At 34.3% G+C, this 21,105-nt stretch overlaps 1 protein-coding gene across 1 annotated transcript; it reads right to left on the reverse strand.

Moving 5' to 3' along the window:
- Window positions 1-3,993: 3,993 nt before the first annotated feature.
- LOC115875186 (leucine-rich repeat and immunoglobulin-like domain-containing nogo receptor-interacting protein 2) lies at window positions 3,994-5,769 on the reverse strand (the record flags this gene model as incomplete). The annotated part of the gene is given in 2 exon segments (XM_030890590.1): window positions 3,994-4,800; window positions 4,803-5,769. Coding segments are annotated over 2 exon segments (1,518 nt in total), but the record flags the coding sequence as incomplete, so codon positions are not given.
- Between the last annotated feature and the right edge of the window lie 15,336 nt (window positions 5,770-21,105).

Genomic DNA, 21,105 nt, shown 5'->3' on the forward strand with positions numbered 1-21,105 from the left:
CCGAACTGGCCCAAAAATTTTAAAATTAGTTTTTTTTTTTTTTTTTTTTTTTTTTTTTTTAAATATATATGTAAAATAATGCGAAACTTGTACTACCACTCGGTTACGCTAATGGCATTGCTCTGTCTTCAAATTCCACATTCCTAGCGTCGTTGAAAAAATAATACATATTCTCAGTCTCGTCTGAATTGTACAAACTTATTTGTCGTCGAAGAAAAAGCGCTAAGTGTAGTTTTTTTAGTCGTACAAAAAAACTTTGTACACAATTTTTCTTGCAAAGTTTGGGAAAATAAGATCGTAAGTGTTCTATGTCAATATTATTTCAAATTTGTTCGTTCATTTAAAAAATTATGAAAATACACGTAAGGACTTCTGTCATTCCTGACCCAAAAAAAGTAGGTTTACTAACTTATGTCCCATAACGTTATTGTGTTCCCGAAAGTGTACTTTTCTTTGTTTATATTAGGTATTGTTCCCGAAACGTATCATTTTTCTTTTGGTAAAATGTTAAGTAGAAATTTAGCATTGCTGTCTTGAATGACAAATTTTGACTTTTTAGACAAACTGGCTACCTAATTCCATATAATTAATAATAGGAAAATGTGTAATTTTGATAAAAATTAATCAGTTTCAAATATGTAATGTTTGGGAAGTTCAGCATATTAGTAAATATAATCTTATATATACACGAGAAGCCTTAACGCACCGGTCCCTAAAGGGACTTACCTTTACCTTAAATACATATATTAATAATATACTATTATTTATATTACCAGAGGTTACCAAAAAGTTTCGGAGAAAATGAGCCTGAGAAAACGGCCAAAGAATTTGAAAGTTATTGCTACAGATTTAAACGGGAACCAAAAAGACCCCATTGATAATGACGATACTGGAAGTGCCAGTTCTTTAACCGTAGGACTTGCGGAATCAGGGCCGTTGGTTCCTCCTGTTTTGGATACAGTTTTAATTAAGAGCCGGGATAAGGGTGATCCTAAAATTGACGTTGGTTCGACCAATTAAAATTCAGTTTCTCCAGAAACCACTTAATTTCTGCAAGATTTGTGTTACGGAAAACGCAGCTAACCAGGCCAGGAACAAATATAATTGTTGAAGCAGGAAAACTCAAACCAGCATAAATTTAAGAAGAATTCCTAGGTTGACCTATAATGACCCGGCTGATGCAAGAGAGCATAACGATATTTCTTCTGGTTCTAGTGACGATTTTTCTCCAGGAAGTTGTTGAAGATTATTCAAGCGACTCGGGTCTGAGCATAGTGGTACTTCTAAATCAGGAATGCTGTTTTTTCGCCAAAGGAACGTTTATAGTTCAGAAACTTATGAAAATAATGGAAAACCCGCATCTCCTAAAAAGGACAAGAAAAGAAGCCGCAACCCTGATAATTGGATAAGAGAAAAAGCTAAAAGGCTAAGAAATTGTGGTCAAAGCTACACATCAAAATCGGGGAAAATTATTGGTGAAAAAAAGATGGGACCGCCGTGCAAAGAAAAATGTATTTTATCATGCTCAAAAAAAATTAATGAGAATTTTAGAAACGAAATGTTTAAGGAATACTGGGCATTCTCTTCTCTACAAAGACAGCGCGATTTTTTGGCTGCCCATATTGAAAAATTGGATCTAAAGTACAGACGCATTTCAGCTGCGAAACCCAGAAATCCCAATTGTTCCTTTTACATTTCTAAAGAAGGACACAGAATTCGTGTATGCAAGACATTCTTTAATTAATACTCTCCGTGATAAATGAAAGAAACAATTCGGAACGTATTTAAAGTCTAAGGCAAGGGGTACTGGAATAGTACCAACTGATAACAGAGGCAAGCATCAAAATCACAAAAAGATTGATGAAGAAATATTGAAGTCCGTACGTGACCACATTAATTCAGTTCCTCGTATTGAGAGTCACTATGTCAGAAAAGATACAAAAAAGGAATTTATTTGGCGGTGGCCTCTCTGTAGCCGAGTTATACCGAAATTATTCAACACAGAGGTCTTCCATCAATAAGATTGCAGCAAGTTACGATAAATACTCAAGAATATTCAATTAAAAGAGTTATTCATATTAGGTTTCTTTTTGCCAAAGAAAGACCAGTGCGACGTTTGCGAAGCCTATAAAAACTCCCAGGAAGAGGAAAAAGAAAACCTTGAGATTAATTACCAAAGCCATCTAGAAGAAAAAGAATTAAGTCGAAGTGAAAAACAAAAATGATAAAGAGAAAGCAAAAATACCATTGATGTGTGGCTTGCAGGTTATGGACTTGCCAGGCGGTGCTTTACCAATACCCATGGACAGTCATCAGCTTTATGCTTACACAATCCCGTATCAATGCTATAATTTTCTAAATTAATAATAAAATAAAAAAAAAAAAAATTTTTTAAAAATTCCATTAAAATTCCAACTGAAATATAAAAATATATTATTATTTTTATTGTTTTAGATAACAGAAATAGGAAATGACAAATCTTTGTGCTTTTTTTGGCATGAAGGTCTGAGTAATAGAGGAGTAACAGAAATTGCTTCATGTGTTTTCCTGTATCTTGAAGAGCTATCACTAACTAACCCAGGTGCCGACGTGGTCTTTTTCTCGGATAATTGTGGCGGCCAGCAGAAAAACAGGTATCTATGTAAAATAAAAAAAAACGTATACAAAAATATTAGAGATATCTATTTTACAGATACATGATAGCTACATACCTCTAACGCTGTTCATGCTTAGAAAATAAATTCTATTACCCACAATTAAAACTTAATTCGTGGCCCATACTCAAAATGAAGGCGATGCGATTCACAGCGTAATTAGAGAAGTCGGTGGAAAAATTAAAAGAATCTGGTCCAATTTACGTTCCAGAGCAGTATATCTCCGCAATTCGATCTGCGAAGAAGAATGGTAATCCACTGGAGGTAAAAGAAATGAATTTTGACAGCTTCTTGGATATAAAATTTATCCATGATGAAATGGCGCTTACTTTAACACAAAATGTAGATGGGAATGATTTTAAAATAAGTGACGTAAAGTTACTGAAGACTGAAAAAGGGAACGCTTTTTTTAAGTACAAGACAAGTTACAAGCAAGTGGAATGGAATTGTGTAGGGTATAAGTCTAAAAAACGACGCATTTCTGAGGTAAACCATTCAATGAGATCCACAGAAAGCCAGCATATACAAAAAAAAATTTCCATATTGTTCAATTGCCGCTAATAAAAGAAAGACCTAAAAAGTTTAATTGTAGTAAAATAATCCCTGGGTTTTATAAAACCTTTTCATTTGAATTTATTTTAAATAATGTTTTATAACTTATTAGAATAATATTAGTATAGTTAAATAGCAGTTAGTATTTTATAGTTCCTATTCAGTTCCTAAAAATTGTTTTAGTTAGCCATTTAAGTTAAGCAACTTCAAACTTCGGTTCGGTGGAAGAAGTTGTTTATTTTTCAAGAGTTTTGTTTGTTTTTATTTTTATTAAAAAAAAAAAAAAAAAATTAAATTTGTAAAAATTGTTTAAAATTTTTTTTTTGAAAATCTTTTTGTTCTTATTCATAATTGGGAAATAATTGACATAACTTCAAAATTAAGGGTGTATTTTACAAAATATAATTTAACTGTGTTTTAAATTACTGTTTAAAAGTGATCCATATTTAAGTTACTAATACGATGTTTCCAAAGTCATAACTATGAATGCAAAGTTTTGGGAACAAATAACAAAGTTCCATTTTCGTTTTTTGCTTCCCCTGAGAATTTATACTTTTTGCAGTTCGGTCACTATTCTGCCGGAGCAGCGATATTATATGTATGTTTAGATCGGAGATGCAACAAAGGGTATGTAGATATTAGAAATTAGTTTTTGATACTTTCCAATCTTTTGTGTTAGTTCTTACAGTTCGGGTCGTACCACAGCCTCCCCTACGGGCACGCGTTGTCGCATACGTAAAACTATACTTAGCAAACTAACTGTACAGTCTCTTAATATCGTTAAAAATCACATTTTGGAATGGATTCAATGGGCTGGGCGCGCTGCCGTCTTAGCGTGGGAAGGCGTCGGCGGTGCAGGGGACGCAGCCGTTCCTGGCGCCCGAGGGTAGCGCCCGAAGCGAGTGCGCCCTGCAGGTGTCGCTGGCTCGAAGGTACGTGAATCCGGGTGCGGGAAGGGTGCCCGCAGGACCGCGAGGGGCCCTCACTCGCCTACCCTCGCCTCCCAGACAGAACACTCCCGTCGGCGGCGCGCTCAGCTCTAGCTACAACTCCGTCACCGGAATATGTTTGATGGGCAGCTGGCCGCCACGTAAAGTGTAGTCGTCCTCGGAGAAGGTCTTTTGGTACTCGTGCTCCTTGCGACTGATGGCGCGCTTGTTAAACTTGTAGTCTTTCAACGCGTCGCGAACTTTAAGGCGGTAACGAAACAAAAATAGTCCCAGCACGGCCAAAAGGATGATAGCACTCACGCAGAATGTTACGATTATCACTTGCTGACTCGGCTCTCCCAGCGAGCATCCCAAATCTCCAGGGGAAAGTGATTTTAACGAGCGTTCGCGTAAATGCGTCGGCGATGAGCACTGGACGTTGGTCAAGTTACGTTGATTTGTTAATTTCAGTAACCATAACAGTTTACAGTCGCACCGAATAGGATTGTCGGTCAGTTCCAATCCCCGTAGTTCGCCCCATGACGCTACTGCTTCCGGAAGACTTTCCAAAGCGTTCTCTCGCAAAACCAAATGCCTCAAATTGGGCAATCCTTCCAAAACACCCTCATCTAACTCTCTCAGTTTTTTGTTAACTAGCAACTACCGTTTCTAAAATTAAGATTCTCTGCGAAAGCTCCTCGTTCGATACGTTCTAAATTTCTCGCGCCCGTCACATCCAGTCGACGTAAATTGGTCAAGCCACTAAACACACCTTTTTCTAACAGCATAAATTCATTTTGACCTATACTCAATTCTTCGAGGCGAGCCAAGGTTCCTAGTTGAGTGGTGGGTACCCGTTGGAGTCGATTGTCTGCTAAATTAAGGCTACGAAGACCCTCGAGGCCGCGGAAAGCGTTTTGGCTGATGTTTGAAATACCGCCGCTACTCAAATCCAGCACGGCTAATCGGTTCAAACCCTGGAACGCATCATCGGGTAATCCGTCAAAAGAATTAAGTCCAACGTGGAGCTCGGCCAGGCTACCCAAAACGGAAAAGGCCGGTGTAGGCACAGATTTGAGCAGATTGTCATCCAGAAACAATACTCGCAGACTAAGCAATCCTTCGAACGCTAGAGGATCGATCCTGGCTATTCTATTCTGTCCCAGGTTTAGCTCTTCCAGTTTAGGAAGAATAGAAAAAATCCGTTTTGGCAATTCATCCAAAAAGTTCTCACGCAAATTCAGCACGGTCAACGACTTCAAACCTTCGAATGTCGTACTATTTAACGACGAAAGTTTATTCTTGTTTAAATGCAACTCCTGTAGTTTTTCTTGGTGGAGGAAACTTTTCGAGGGGATGCTGTGCAGGTGATTGAAGGAGAGATCGACGTATTGCAAATCTCTGTAGAATGTGAAAGCGGCGTCTACCGATCTGATCTTGTTATTGCGGAGCACCAGCCTCTGTATAGCGGGATTCAATGTGATGGGAATGATATCCAGCTTGTTGTGGTCGCACTGGACGACGAAGGTGTCATCGTTGCAAATACAGCCGACGGGACAGCCTAGGACACTTCCTGCCCATGTGTACGTTGAGAGGAAACCGGTAAGCAGCAAAAGGAACAACATTGTCGTTCGAAATTAGAGGTAATCTGAAAACAATACAAACGGTTTATAATTAAATGTCTAATAAAAAAAGATATCTAAATCTTTAATTCTAGATATAAAATATAAATATAAGCCTTAAAGTTTTATTGTTGTGCGTATGCGAAATTTATTTGATGACACTTTTCATGGCGAATATATAGTTTTTCATAGACTAAATTATTTATTATTGACACAACATTTTGAGTGACTTTTTTTCAAATGAATGCAAAGCAGGAAGATGTCCCATATATAAATTCCGAGATAAATTCAATAAGAGATCGTGTTTCTCTATTTCTTTCCAAAACGCTATTCGATGTTCTTTTTAAATAATTGCGGATGAACGCGCGGAATATTTTACAGTCTCAGATTATAACTGTCTGATGAAAAGACGATTTTTTACCCTTGTTGTTTATTGAAAACTCTGAATGCTATTGGATCGGTCCATACAAACGAGAGTGTGAATGGTAAGAAATACGATATGCTTTTTTACCTAAAAGAAAGTTTTATGGCCGTCTATTCCCACTTATTTTTTTTTAAAGATTTATATTGAAAAACAAGTCTTTTATGACATACTAAATAGTTATTAATTACCCCAGATTTAGAAACTAGTAACTGTGTTAACTAATGTATATTTCACTTCAAATTAATAAGCAATTATCATACTTCACGCTAGTGATTACATTTATTAATAAATTAATAATTATGGTTAAATAGTTTTATTTTTCCGAAAAATTATTAATTGCATCAATATTGGTAGTAAATTAATTAATTCTAGTATTGGTCATGTAGTGTATTCCAATTAAGCTAATAATTTAATAGAAACATTGTATAAATAATAAAACAATAACATTAACGAATTCCACCGGGCTTGAAGTCGATGAATAACCAGGTTACTGAATACAGATTAATTACTCTGAGACTAAATCTGTTCATTGCTCTCAGGGGTAGAGTACTTTGGGTGTGTGGCCGAAGGAAATATATATTATATATCAGAAATCTGCCTAAGACTTAGCCCGTCCTGTCGTGTTAAGCTACTCTCACAATTCCAAACACACGTGCTTTGATTAAGGCTTGAATAAGGTTTGCAGAGTTTCAGCATTTGCCATAAAATAGCGAGCAATTTGTTACAAAACCATATAAATTATATATCACTGTAATCACAAAACTTCAATCTATTTCCGTATTGTAACGGAATTTTAAATTATGTCTTTATTTACGAGAAAATTTAGTCCAAACATAAGGAATATTTTGTTGATGTTTGACCATCAAAATCTTAAAAATATAGAAGTTGTCTAAAAATGTGCTAAAATACGAATATACCTAGCCAGTTTTACATAAAACGTTAAATGCTGAAGACTTATTTTGGAATGGAATTATCATTCACTCTATAGCGCCCATTTCTAATGGTAAAGTTTTGCAAGTAATCTTCATTAATTCTGATGATGTTTCATGTATGGTAGTAGGCACTACTTTCCTATTATATAGTTCTTTTCAGTCATTCTCTTATTTTCTCTGGGAATGGGTATTCTTCTGCATAGCCATGCAGACTGATCATAATATATATCATTAGTATGAATAATCTGTTCAGGTATTTATAAAAAAGTTACATTGCAATTCCAAACATTATTCCAGGTACATTCCAAAGGTACAACAATAATAATATTCCAAAGGTACAACAATATTTTCCACGAAAACTTAAAGGGGATTAGCAAGCAGAATGAGTGGGAAGAAGCAGCTCACAATAGAATGGAATAGAGAAGAATTGTAAACTCAGTTAACAGCGACAATCAAAAGGTATAGAGGCAACAAAGCAATGAGATTTTTGAATGTTCGGAGTGCGGTAGACAGATACCATCACGTATCGGGCTTTTCAGTCACAGAAAAGCTCATGAAAGAAAACGCCTTGCGTGACCCTCTTCTGATGCGTGTCGAATACTCGTCAGCGAGTAATGGCAGTATGTATGTATGTACAGTGCAATTCATCTATATTAGTGAAAATGGGCCTTACACACATTTTTAACGCCTATTATCATTGTCCTACACCTCATTTTCCATTTGTTTTCAATTTTTAATTGTTCTAAACCTTATTTGCTAGGACCATCTTGTGTTTTGAATTATCTCTACACGCCGGTCACTAATACCAACTGATCCTTCTATATCTGATGCTATTGTGCCGTCTATAACCATCTGTTTATTATGGACTAATTTTTTTATGTTTTTGTCTATTGAATGCTTAACGATCTTCTTATAGCATCCATTGTTGCTGTACAGTACAGCATGTTATTTTCGTTACTCGTGCTGAACTACCTAGTACCATTTTCGAATGATCTTTTTGCTTGACGTTACCTTGCATCAATTCCTTGCTTTTTCTCATTTGAATTTTTTTTCGCTTCGAAGCATTTTCTGAAAACGGGTATAACTATCCAACTAACAGTGCAAACAGTGTAATACTAGAAGGATTTTAAGAGACAAAAAAAGTAGTACGAAGATCAAATTTCCCATAGACGATAGCCGCCTTGGCGAAATCCGTTTTGTTGGTGGTCCTGGCGCGAAAAGGTGAACAAACCCAATCCCTCGGTAACTAATGCCGAGACAATGCCGGCAGAGCGTCTGAGAAAAATCCACTCGCGATAATGAATCGGTTACGGTGACTGGCAAACCGTCACGAGAGAAACGAAGTGGATAGTCGCACGCTGCCGCCGTTAGTTAAACGCGGGGAAAGAACAGCCCGGGGCCAATCGATCGGTACAAGTAAACGAACCCAGTGAAAGACCATCAGATATGCTTTTTTCGACGTCTGTTGTGGAAACATTTAGCAAAACTAATAAATGAAATGATGACGTGAAATGTTTTTTCAAATATTCTCAAATCAGCCGAGGTGGTTCGTTTTCAAGGGGGGTAGCGATGGTGACTGCTGTAATTATGGATTAATTTAAATATTGCCAATAGTCTCTAAAATAGCTGAAAAGATCATGGCAATCATGTTGAATTTTTTGAAAACTATCAATGCTTGAACTCGTGTCAATATAGCTTTCGAAAGAATAGAAGCACAACGTCTGCAATCTTGGATCTAGATCAGCGGATATCTCCGGCTCATTGAGGCTATGGTGCCGTTCTGTTTTGTCACCTTAGCGTTCGATTGTGTGGTGCTTGACATACTTCTTCGCAAGCCTCAATATTACAACTTCCATCCTAGTAGTAGGGTGCAAAAAAATAAAAAATCGGCCTTAAATCCTGTGCCTAAATCGGTCCTAGGACTGATGTTGTTCTCAATATATATATAAATGATTTGCCTTGATATCAAATTTATCACTGCCCACTCTTCACAGATGACACATCTAGTTCTAACAATACCAAAACGCAGAGGGACATATTTTCACTAAGAGAGATCAAGGGTGAACCCGAAAATGCTCCTGAAATGATTCTTTGGAAATATTTCTTGATCCAAAATTAAAATGGGATGTCCACATCCAAATAAATATCTTGATAAGAGATTCGGGAGAAGTAATAAAGGCCTTACACACCTCGTTCTTCTCTGCCGTTTTTAACCGACGGCGACGGTTAAAAAACATAGGAAAAACAGAAAAAAGGTAATTATATCAAAACACAATTTATAATGTGCATAAGATACTTTATCATCAAAATCTCTTTTTCTTACATGACCTTTTTCCTCTTTCTTCTCATTTTCTGGTGCTATGTGTAGTAGAGTTGCGGGGAAGCCCAAAATTTCTAGATACGCCAGTGTTTAAAAAATTGTGGAAATGTCTAAAATGGAACTGAAGATGAGATGTTGTGCCCTCTAGATGTGTGTCTACGGATTTTTGGCAATAATTTATTGGATGTTTTAAATTTCAAATATGAAGATCTTCGATAAGGTGATAGTATCATATAATAATAACAAAAAAAAATAATAGGTTGCCTTTGACACATCCTATGGAAAATTAAATATTAATAGTTACAGCTCATTTTATGTAAAGAGATACTAAAAACCAACCAAATTTAACTTTCTAGATTATTACAAATTCTAGATTATTCATACATCAAACTCAGTTTAACTAAAAAAAAAGGATTCTATCAAAGCGATCCATAGTGCTGACGGATCGCATCTAAAAACTTTGGCCCGAACTAGTCCGAAACAAGTAATGTCCCTTAGGTCTTCGCTGAAAACAATCGCTTTAGAAGTTTCTCGCTTCGTCGAAACCGTTCGTCGAATCCGGTATCGAATTTCCGATAGCGGCGACAAAGTTCACGACATTCAAGCACCCAAACTCTCGGGAACAAAGGTCATCGAATAGTTTTTAGATTATCGTTTATTTATACAGTTTTTTTTTTTTTTGACAATTTTTTTTTCATAAAAAAATTGTAATTAATTTAAACTTGTTAAAAATAGATAAAACTTGGGTTTATATCAATTGGGAAAAAATCATATTTTAGTAAGCCAATTTGATGTAAGCCAAAGGGAATTGTTCACGTATACGATTCCTCCCGATGATTGTGATGAGCAGACAAAATACAAAAGAGTATGCTGAAGACAGTGTGGTTAATGGGCTCTTTCACAAAAAATAAAATACCTAATTCAAGGCCGAAATCTGAAATAGAAGACTATTTTCAGTATATTTATCCAAAAAAAAAAATAGTTCCATGACATTGAATAATTTTTTTATAGGCCCTCAAAATTGCTTTAATTTAAATAATTTTAAACTGCCAGTTGATGACGTATGAAAAAATACGCCCCAATCACATGCGAACTGCTCGTGCGCCACCAACCAAACTGGCAACATTGCGTATTTGATTTGACCAGCACCACCTCAACTCAAGGCTAATCAACATGATATGGGAAGGCAAATATGGCGGCGAAGGCATTATTAAATTGTTACTTAACCTGAAGCCTAGTGTTTCTCGTTCCGGATTGCATACCAGAAATAATTAATTATCTCTAGGTTGTTGTGCTTCTGCAACACCTTTCTTTATTTCTTAGTGTTCAGTGCATGGTGTGATCAGAGAATTGTGATAAACAGTTGTAATAAAATCCAAACCAGACATTCCACATAAGGAACTTCAAACTTTTGTTCTTGTCGTACTCCTCTATATTACATACTAATTATTTTAAGTAAGAACTAGAAGTATTTATCAAGACATTACACCTAAATGAGTAAAAAGCCTTCGCCGCCAGTCTGCATAGTACTTTATAATTGTTGCTTACAATAATCAAAAGATAAGTATTAAAGGGTAGGTATTAACATTTTAATGTAGCATGCCTTTTAAATGCTCTGTTCCAAATTGTCACGGGAATTATAGAGGGGGTCACAAGGTTTCTGCTTTTATATTCCCCAAAAATGTCAAGCTTCTTAAAAATGGTTGACAGCTATTAAAAGAGATAATTTCACTCTACTGGTAGTTCTCGGGTAAGAAGTGCATTAAATATGCCTCAAAAGCCTCTGTTACCCTAATGAGGATGTAGTTATGGCTACTGTGGTTACACTTACCTCACTATAAGTAAAATATTGGAAGAAGAATCAAGCTTTTACATCAAAAAGATCACAGAAAGATATTGACAACATTGACATTTCAAAATATAAATGGCCTGGATGTAAGTCTTTTTAGGTCACAATTGCCCCCATATGCAGAATTTTATTAAATCCATCTTGTTCGGAATATCCAATATTTTATTGAAGAACTATACAAAAAAAAAGGCAGATACATATATCTTTACCACAAAGACAATGCCCTAAGTAAAGAGAAAGAGTAAAAAAACTTAGCTAAGCGTAAGTTTTAATTACGAACCCCCAAAAAGACATTTAGTTTTTTTCTATATAACAATCTGAAACACATTATTATATTTTTTTATTTATCCTCACCTATATTATAGTTAAATTTATTCCCATTTGTGTATGCTGCAAAAACAGAAAAAAAATATTCCATATTTTTTGACCCAAGCCAGTATAGTTTATAATTCCAAGAGCATTTACCAAGGCTTTTACTAAAACAAGTAACTTCCTATACTGTCGCATAGATAGTTGTAAATTTATCAACATTATGTTAATGTTTAATGATTTATGTTATTATATTTAAAAAAAAAAAAATAAGTTATTATAATTATTTCTGGTTATTTCTTTTCCGATGATTTTGAACACCCCTATATATGCTACCTCAAGTTTGAATATTTTTAACACTACCTATTTTCTGAGAAGGCAGACCTTTTTTAAAAAAGCAATTAAACTGATGTTGTCAAAAAAGTGAATACAATACAAAAAATTCCATACTTATGTGGAGAAATTTAGACTCCTTGTATATTAAAAAAATTAGTGAAATATTACGTAATCTAACCCAACATTTGTGTGAAAAATGTCTATTTGGAAATAAAACAGTTTTAAAATGACGCGCCAAATAAAGCACATCTATCTCCGCCATATTGGAAAAGGTAGAATGGCCTTGTGTGGAGATGGTGGTGGGTCAGCATGATGGCCCGGCCGCGGCCGTGTAGCCGCTTTTCAAAATGCCAAGTGTGACGTATTAAAAATAAAGTGGGGATTTTTATTCTGGGCTTTTTTGTTTTTAATTATTTTCTTAAGAACGACTTCAAATTTTTCGAAAGTGAAATAGCAGAAAATTCTAGAATTAATTGCTTTATTCAATTATGCTAATTCCAAAATATAGTGAAAGAGCCCATTAATAGTCAATAATCAATAGACAGTGAGTAAGTCAGTAAGTCAGCAGATAACCAGTAAAGACAGTACAGCCAGCATGTTTCTTCTGTAAGTATTCAGTATACTCTATACCTAGTCTTGACGTTTTCTAAAATTATTTCATAAGATTTGGTTATTGTATATTTTTGCATAATAAATGAATCGTTTTGTAATGGTTGCTTTGATCTAAATGTTAGTAATGAGAACTAAATGTTAGTCATCATCATCATCATCATTATTCTCAGTTTATTCAACCATTTCCAATTATGGTGTAGCCTACCAAACCCTCACATATTTAAATACTCTCTTTGTAGCCCATTGTTGTCTGTTGTTGGCTAGGTTATCCCTGCTAATTTCCAAATATAATGGTCCCATCTCAAATTTGATCGTCCTCTAGGTCTCTTAATTTCCCGTGGGTACCATGCTGTAATTTTTGTGGTCCATCTGTTGTCCGTCCTTCTAGCCGGGTGTCCTGCCCATTGCCACTTAAGGGATTTGATTCTGTGGATGATATCTATCACTTGGGTCTTTTGTCGTATCCACTCTACTCTTTTACGGTCTTTTTTGGTTATTCCCAGGATATTTCGTTCCATTGAGCGTTGTGTGACCTGCAGTTTCCTTATAATATCCGTTTTAAGGTTTCGTGCTGGTAGTACACATTGGTCGAATGTTTTCTTCTTTAGATAAAGTGGCATTCTAGATTTGAATATGATTGAGTTTCATCCTTAAATACTTCATGCTAACTTAATTCTTCGGTTGATTCCTAGTAGTAGAGATACCGAGCTGTGTATTAGTTGTCCCAAATATATGTATTCTTCTACTATTTCCAGTTTTGTGTTAATTATTAAAATGTCTACTGGTTTTTTGTACATTATTTTAGTTTTCCCTAAATTTATTTTGAGACCTACTTTATTGCTGGCTGTATTTAGTTCGTTAATTTGTGTTTGTAGTTCTTCAGTATTATTGGCAACTAGAACTACGTCATCAGCGAATCTGAGATGGTTAAGATATTCTCCATCTATTTTTAATCCTTTGTTGGTCCAGTCTAGTCAATGTAAAGTATTGAGAAGTAAATCCCAGAAATAATGCTTTCCTCAAAATTCCTTGTTTATTTTCTTTACAAGTTTACTCTGAGGGAAGATATTTCAGTTTATTTTAAATAGAATTGGCAATACTTTGTTTTAAACATACAACAAAACCGCTTTCAGCTCTGCGCTGTATTTTTTTTGTTTTCCTCTGTTTATTTTTTATCGGATCTTGATATTCGGCCTCTCTTAGATCTCAATTCTTCCGTGAAATGGAATTCGAGAAGCGCCTTAACGTAGAGAGATATACGTTTGAGAAAAAGAGAGAGGTGAGCCGAAAGGCCCGGCGGCGTAGGGCCTTATGTAAATAAAACGGTTTTGTTGTGATTACATTACCGCAAATGCTCGGGAAATGTATCAAATCCCCCGGAAAAACCATCTATGCGGCCTCTCGGTTCGGAAAAGCGTTTAGGGCTAGAGCGAGATACGCGGCGTACGGATAACCGAGCCCGTTTAAAATTTCACGTGATAAGTCACGACCTTATTGGCTTAGTTTCGGTTTGCTCGCTTTTCGTACAATTAAAACGTTTCATTTTGGGAGTTCGTCGAATGCCATCGATTTGTAGTTAGACTGAATAAATTGTAGTTAAAAAATTTCTAAACCTCTGTGGCGGATTCATCTCTTCAAAAAATCCCATGGGTATTTTGTCACTTGCACTGTAAGAAAATACACTTAATAAAATAGTTATTTTTTGTAAACACAGCTGCGATAATCCAACCGAGATCAACTTGTCGACGGTGGTTTACCAATAAAACAATGTTTTACGTTTCGGGAAGTATAAACCCCTTCCGACTCTTCCCGTCGCCGGAAGCAAAAAAAACAGAGAACAAGGAAAACATTATTTAAAATATCTAAATAAAACTATTCAAGGACACTTTAATTTTTTTCAACAGATACGTTTATAAAAACCGTTGACGTTCTGTTAAAAAAATGTGATTTGGTGTATTATGGTAAATTAGTGTTTTGTTCTGTGTGGTAAAACAAGACACTGTTATTAAGTATTTATATATGGAAATAAATAAGAAACCAAACCAAACTAAATGATAATGATTCAATGATTAAACTATATTTTTTTCATCATTGTGGTAGGTACTTAATATTGAAATATAAAAATTGTCATCGCACAAATAGAGTTTCTTTTTTCTTTCTTTAAAGTTACATTTGTTTTAAATTACTTGAGAAATTATTTTTAAAATATTTTCTATGTAGAAATTGCCGATTCAAATCTGTCAAAAAATGCAAGACTTGCAAGAGTCTCGCAGTAAGGCCAAGACCAATCCAAGACTAGGTCCTGCAAGACCAAGACTACAATTAGACTAAAATACCAGAACCAAGAGAATTCGGGTTTTGCAGGGGTTATTGGTGTTGAATGGGTGTTGGCTCATCACTGTTACTGGGACTTCTTTCATTTTTCTTTAGTCTACTTTGCAAAATTCTGGATGGGGATCAATTTTAAAAAATGTTTCGTAATCACCACATTCTTTTGTTTCTTTCATTCATTCATTTTGGCATTTTTGATAAACAAGTTCGAAAGAACGAACAAGAAATTCAAAACTGACAAAAAATTATAAATTTTGGCATTTTTTCTATACTTTTTCATTTTCGAGATAAAATATTGTACCTAACTTTTAGAAAAAATCGCTTTTTTTTATTTGAATCAGATTTTTTGATGTTAATCAATTTTCTATTTAAATCGGATTTCCAAATAATTAACGACTTATTTCCATTCCAGTTAAAGTCCTATTCTAAATGGTTAAATTTTCGTAACTCTGTCCGATATCGATAATATTAACAGTTCCACGGAGCGAAGTGGTTTGGTTTGGTTTGGTTTTCAGCAAAGTTTACAGAATAAAATATATCGGTTACCGTATATTTTATTCTGTAAACTTTGCTGATGCCCCTATTTCCGCAAAAAAGTCGCTATCATCAACATTAAAGAGATTTTGTTTGAAAATAGTCATGACTGTCTTAAGTCGAGAATAAAATTAGTACCATCTAATGTTCAAAGTGCAAAGTACTTACTGCAAAACAAAATATCGGTAGAAATTATGTGGCAGAAATTTGGAAAGAACTAGAAGATTGATGTAAAGACAGAAGTTATATAGCTTGATCAACATACAGCTGCTTTAAAAAAGATATAAAACAGCTTTGACACCGGCATATTTTTTGACATTTATTAAAGATTCTCAAGAATAAACATATAACCTAATATCAGAAGAAACTAGTTCTGCACTAGAATTTGCAAATAAAATGTATTCGAATACCTGATTCTTTCGGTCACTTTACGGTTTCAAAATAAAATTCTGAAAAAGACTGATAGAAAATTACTTTAAAAATCGGCTCAACATTTTAATAGATGAATTAATTTTCGATTTATTAAAAGTATTTAAACGTTATAACAGCATGTATAACTTTTGTTTGACGGACTTAAGTCCTGATAGTAATGAGCTTAAGTAAGCTTCCTCATTATTGAACTACCTCATTAATAAAGAAAGAAAGAAAACTTAAGTCCCACCTTAACCTTAATTCTTGGAAACTAGGTCACCGTTCCTGTTTTCCTCAATCCTCATTCAACAATGCCTTTTAAATTAACTGAATTTACATCTTCAGTGCCCGTTAGAATTCTGCGGCGAGATTAAAAAAATTATTAAGCTTCATGTCTGGCAAAGGGTAACAGTTTCCGTTGTAGCCGCGGATCTTTTTAATAGATCTTTCTAGGGATAAGGAACGAATTCCGCATAATGCGTAATTAAAACAAATCTTTGGCTGAAGATGGGCGTAGGGTATGGGACGAGGAAACGCCTCGTATGATAATGGAATTTTGGCACAAACGCCGTTGCCTAATTGGTTTGGAAGTTGAGAAGGGTATTTTAGCTGTTGGAAATTTTCGTTTTTGCAGGGTTAATTTAGAAAACCTTTTGCCTTGAAAGTTAAATATCGCGTGCTGGTCTTTTTTATGTATACATCCTCTAGATTAATTGTTTCTGAATGGGTTGTAGTAGATTTTTTTTGTCAATTGTCTTATTCCGTGGTCTTAAATTAAATAATGTGTTAAAATGTATATTCGCATATTCGAAAAGATTATCGAGTCTAAACCAAAAACTTAAGACTAATTTACTTCATCAACACAACTTTACTTTAAAGAAGCTCACACACTGGCAAACAAATTGTCATGACTAACGAAAGGATCAGTAGGTATTGAATAGTATCTATTTTTATAAATAGGCGGTCTTAGTTTTCTATATTTCAGGTAAATTTTTATCAACTGCAATTAATTCTCTCTAACATTATATTTAACAAAGGAATATACATTATCTGTAAATGCTTTTGTGAGGCTGGTAAATTTGTCTGAAGTAAAGAAATTCTTAAACTGAGTAGTTTTTACATAAAATAGAGAAGACATTTAGATTTCTAGGATTCGATTTTCTAGTTTCTAGTACATTATTACCAAACTATAAACATTTTACTATAAAAAATGATTGAAATAGTTGGGCTTTTTTTATTCGACTCATTTAGTTGACAGTTGATTTGGTTTGGTTTTCTTACTAGTTTTATTCCAAAAGATGTTTATTAGAAATATACAGGATGAGTTTTAAATAACTGCAAATATTTTTAGGGGTAGAATATTTAAAAAATTTGGAATTTTTTGGAATTTATTTTAATGTTTAAGTTAAAAAACATAATATCTTCATAATATGGCAACATAGGTAATAGATTAAATTTACAAGAAAGGAAACCCAGAAATGATCCAGTGTTTCTCAAAATTTAAGTAAAAAATCTACTTTTTTAAACTTTCTCTTTTTTAAAGTATCTCGGTTATTTTGGACTTATTTGAAAAAATGGTAAAGAGAAAATATGTTTCTTTTATATGTTTATGTGTTTTTTTTCGAGATCTACCAGCTCTGAAAATATTTGCACTTATTTAAGATTCACCCTGTAAAATATGATACATTTGAAATTAGTAGTATGAAATATTCATACTTTAATAATCAGTGCCGGTTTAAGGCAGTTTGCCGCCCGGTGCTACAAAAATGCAGCGCCCCCACCCGGCCAGGGAAAACATTCAAACAACAATTTTTTTCGAGCATTTATTTCAAAAAATAAACAAAACACAAAATAAAAAGAAACATACATACACACATGTAAATTAGAGGCATGTCAACGCCAATAGATAAATAAAATATAAATCAACGGTTTAACAAAAATTAAAATAAATTCTATCTTTGGTTTAGAAGGAACGTAAAAAATAATTTGAACTAAAAAATAATCAAGTCAGTCATTTGAAAAATCGTTTTCTTGCTTTTAATGAAGCAAACTTTTTCTATTATACAATTTGTATCTATTTTATTTCATCCAGTATGTCTTTATTAATGGACACAATTATTGCCAAATAATTCAAATTTTCTTGGGCTATGGAGTTTCGCAGGTAAGTTTTAACTCTCTTAAGTGTGGAAAAGGGAGTTAAAGACTTGCATTTGTTGGAAAATGATTTTGAATGATAACATTAGGTCCTCCCCTAAGATTTTGCCGCCCGGTGCTATAGCACCCAAAAGACCCCATGTTAAACCGGCACTTTTAATAAATTTAAAAGGGTACCATTATATAGGCTTATCATATTCTTCCACCTTCTATTTCATGGTTACCAGTATTTTGAAATTGTTCAACCCTGCGACTTTGATATTTAATAAATAATTAAATTGTGCTCAAAAGTAGACGAAAATAATGAAAGTTTTCCTCTTCCATGTTGAACACTATAGCTGTATTAAAAAATATATTAATTTTTTACATTAAAAAATAAATTTCACAAATATCGAAATCAAAACTTGTAAATTTATAAGCAGATAAAGAAAGACCTAAAAATGACATCAATTAATTGAAATAATCATTGTCGATAGCTCCGTCCAAATTAAATTAGATTAATTTGTAAAATAAACCAACATATTTAAGAAAAAAGCAGATGAAAAAAATGAAGAAAATGTCGCGCTTGAACAAATGCCTCCAAAAAAACAATTTTCCGGCCTTTGCTTTGTGAGACTTTCCTTTTATTAAAATACTTTTTTTCTTAAATGCCCGACAGAACAAAAGAGCACGAAAGGACCTCCACGAGTTTTACTTTTTCCCCAAAACAGCACCGCGACAATATAAATCTGCGTTAAAAAAGCGGCGCTATCCGTCGGATCAAAGTTGGCGCGTCCAGGGACACATTCCGGTGAATTTAAATGGCGTGAAGCTAAAACGGGGAGGAGAAGTCGGAAGGGTTTTCATTTCGGGCCCCCTTCTAACAATCATATGGCTGACGAGTGTAAGCTGCTTAAGAGACCCAAGGGGTGCATTACAGAGATTGCCACCGCAGTTTCCAGCACCACCAACTCTATGTATTCGCCGTCCCAAATGGCATTAGAGCGGAGATTACTTTTATTTTTATTAAATTATTATGGACATAATACCGTGATCTTTTGAGGCGAAAGTGTTTGCTGCTCCGCAATGCGCTGAAAAATAAATAGAAGGGTGTATAGAGGGATTATAGTATCAGCCAGGATAAGGATTACTGAGATTTTACTGACTTCTATAGTGTTGTCAAGACTTGAATGAAACTGCTAGGAGAATGGTGAATTGATTGGGGTCCACGTGAGAAAAAAACTCATCGAGAAAGCTAATAGACTTTTAATAAGTACATAAAATAATAAAGTATATTGTCTGTAGTTTTCTTTTTGACAGTTAGATTGTTGAGTAAGATCCCAGAGCGATCAGACATAATTTATTTTCACAAGGATGTCACCTTAGGATGTTAGTAGTGCTCTCATGTACTTTGAATACCAGCGTGTTTGTGACAACCACTGCAGACCAACAAAATTATATTACAAAAGTGCTACGAAAGAAATAAAATTACCTTTTTTGTTCTGATGTGTTTATGTCACTCTCTTCATTCTTTCTGATTAAATAATTGTTCTTTTAAAAACTATTATTTACTTGTTCTTATTCGATTTTCTTACTTAATTACATCAGTCTATAAACTTTTGAATATCAACCAACCAAGTATATTGAATTTCAATTCATTTCATTAACGTCTTTGCAAGTTATTAAAGCTAACAAGATAAACACCATTTTCCATTTAAATCATAATACGATATTAAAACTATAATCGAGTTGTTTATTCAATTCTTACTCGACATGCGACATACCCAACAACAATCAATTCGCCCTTGTTATCGCCCCTTCAAGAAAATTAATATTTCACCCGGTAAATGCAGGCTGGCAAATTGGGTCAAACAAAAGTAATAACTCGTCGATTCTGGAACTGTTGCCGATAATTTCCTGCCAGCCAGCTAGGTACGATGGCAAAACAACTTGTTACAACACAACCCCACGGATTCGAAATCAAACGGTTGCAATTTCAACCGAGCGAAATAAAAACACGACCCTCCTGCTCGCTAACGATTCGGGTGGTTGTTTTTTTTTTCAAGCTGGGTTATTGGTGTTTTTAATCGATGGAAAATGAAATGGAATTGTTTGATTGTATCGTTGGCACGAGCGGGGAGAATAATATTGTGATTGTGTGTTTTTACATTGAAATATTAAAGTTAATATGACTAGGAAGCTTCGAAAAAATAGTTCATAGTAGAATATTTTTCAAAATTTCCAATAGACGTGATACACAAAGACAGGAAAACAATCAAAACTATAGTGGGTTTATTAACAGAGAAATTAAAACTGATGCGATTAGTAGACAAAGCCATTTACGGAGTCAGGTCAATCTGAACAAGTGTGATAGCCCGGCAAATTCTACTTATAGGCGATGATAAACCATTAGCAAAGAGCTATAAGGAAAGTTCAGTTTAAAAGTTAATAGACTATGAAGGATAATACATGAAATTGTAACCTAAAGACCACGATATATCTGAAAATATTGCAGTGAAGCAGACCAACAGCAACCTTATACAATTTCAGAAAGCCAAGAAACATAAATAGATTTTAAAAAATATCACGAAAGTGCTAAGAAAGAAATAAAATTACTCTTTTATCTTTCGACATATTCCTGCCACCCTCCTCTATTGCTTCTTTGTTCCTATTCGATTTGGCTTACTTAATTATATCAGTATACAAACGTTGAGTAAGTTGAGTAAAATTTTGAAATATTAAAGTTAACACGAAATCATACGGACTACGACGCTTCGAAGAAATAGTTCATAGTAGAATGTTTCTCAAAATTTTGAATAGACGTGATAAAGAAAGACAGAAAAACAGTCAAAACTATAGTGGGTTTATTAATAGAGAATTTAAAACTGATGCGATTCAGGTCAATCTGAATAAGTGCGATAGCCTGGCAAATTCTACGTATAGGCGATGAAAAACCATTAGCAAAGAGCTATAAGGAAAGTTCAGTTTAACAATTAATAGACTAGGTAAAGGATACAGTAAAGCAGACCAACAGCAACCTAATAAAATTTCAGAAAGCCAACAAACAAAAATAGATTTTAAAAAATATTTCATTATTACATATTATTCACATAATGTTTAATAAACTGTACTATAGGCTGAATAATATGAGAAAATT

This window comes from Sitophilus oryzae, unplaced genomic scaffold (assembly GCF_002938485.1).
Source record: "Sitophilus oryzae breed Bouriz unplaced genomic scaffold, Soryzae_2.0 scaffold_1351_pilon_pilon, whole genome shotgun sequence".
NCBI lineage: Eukaryota > Metazoa > Arthropoda > Insecta > Coleoptera > Curculionidae > Sitophilus > Sitophilus oryzae.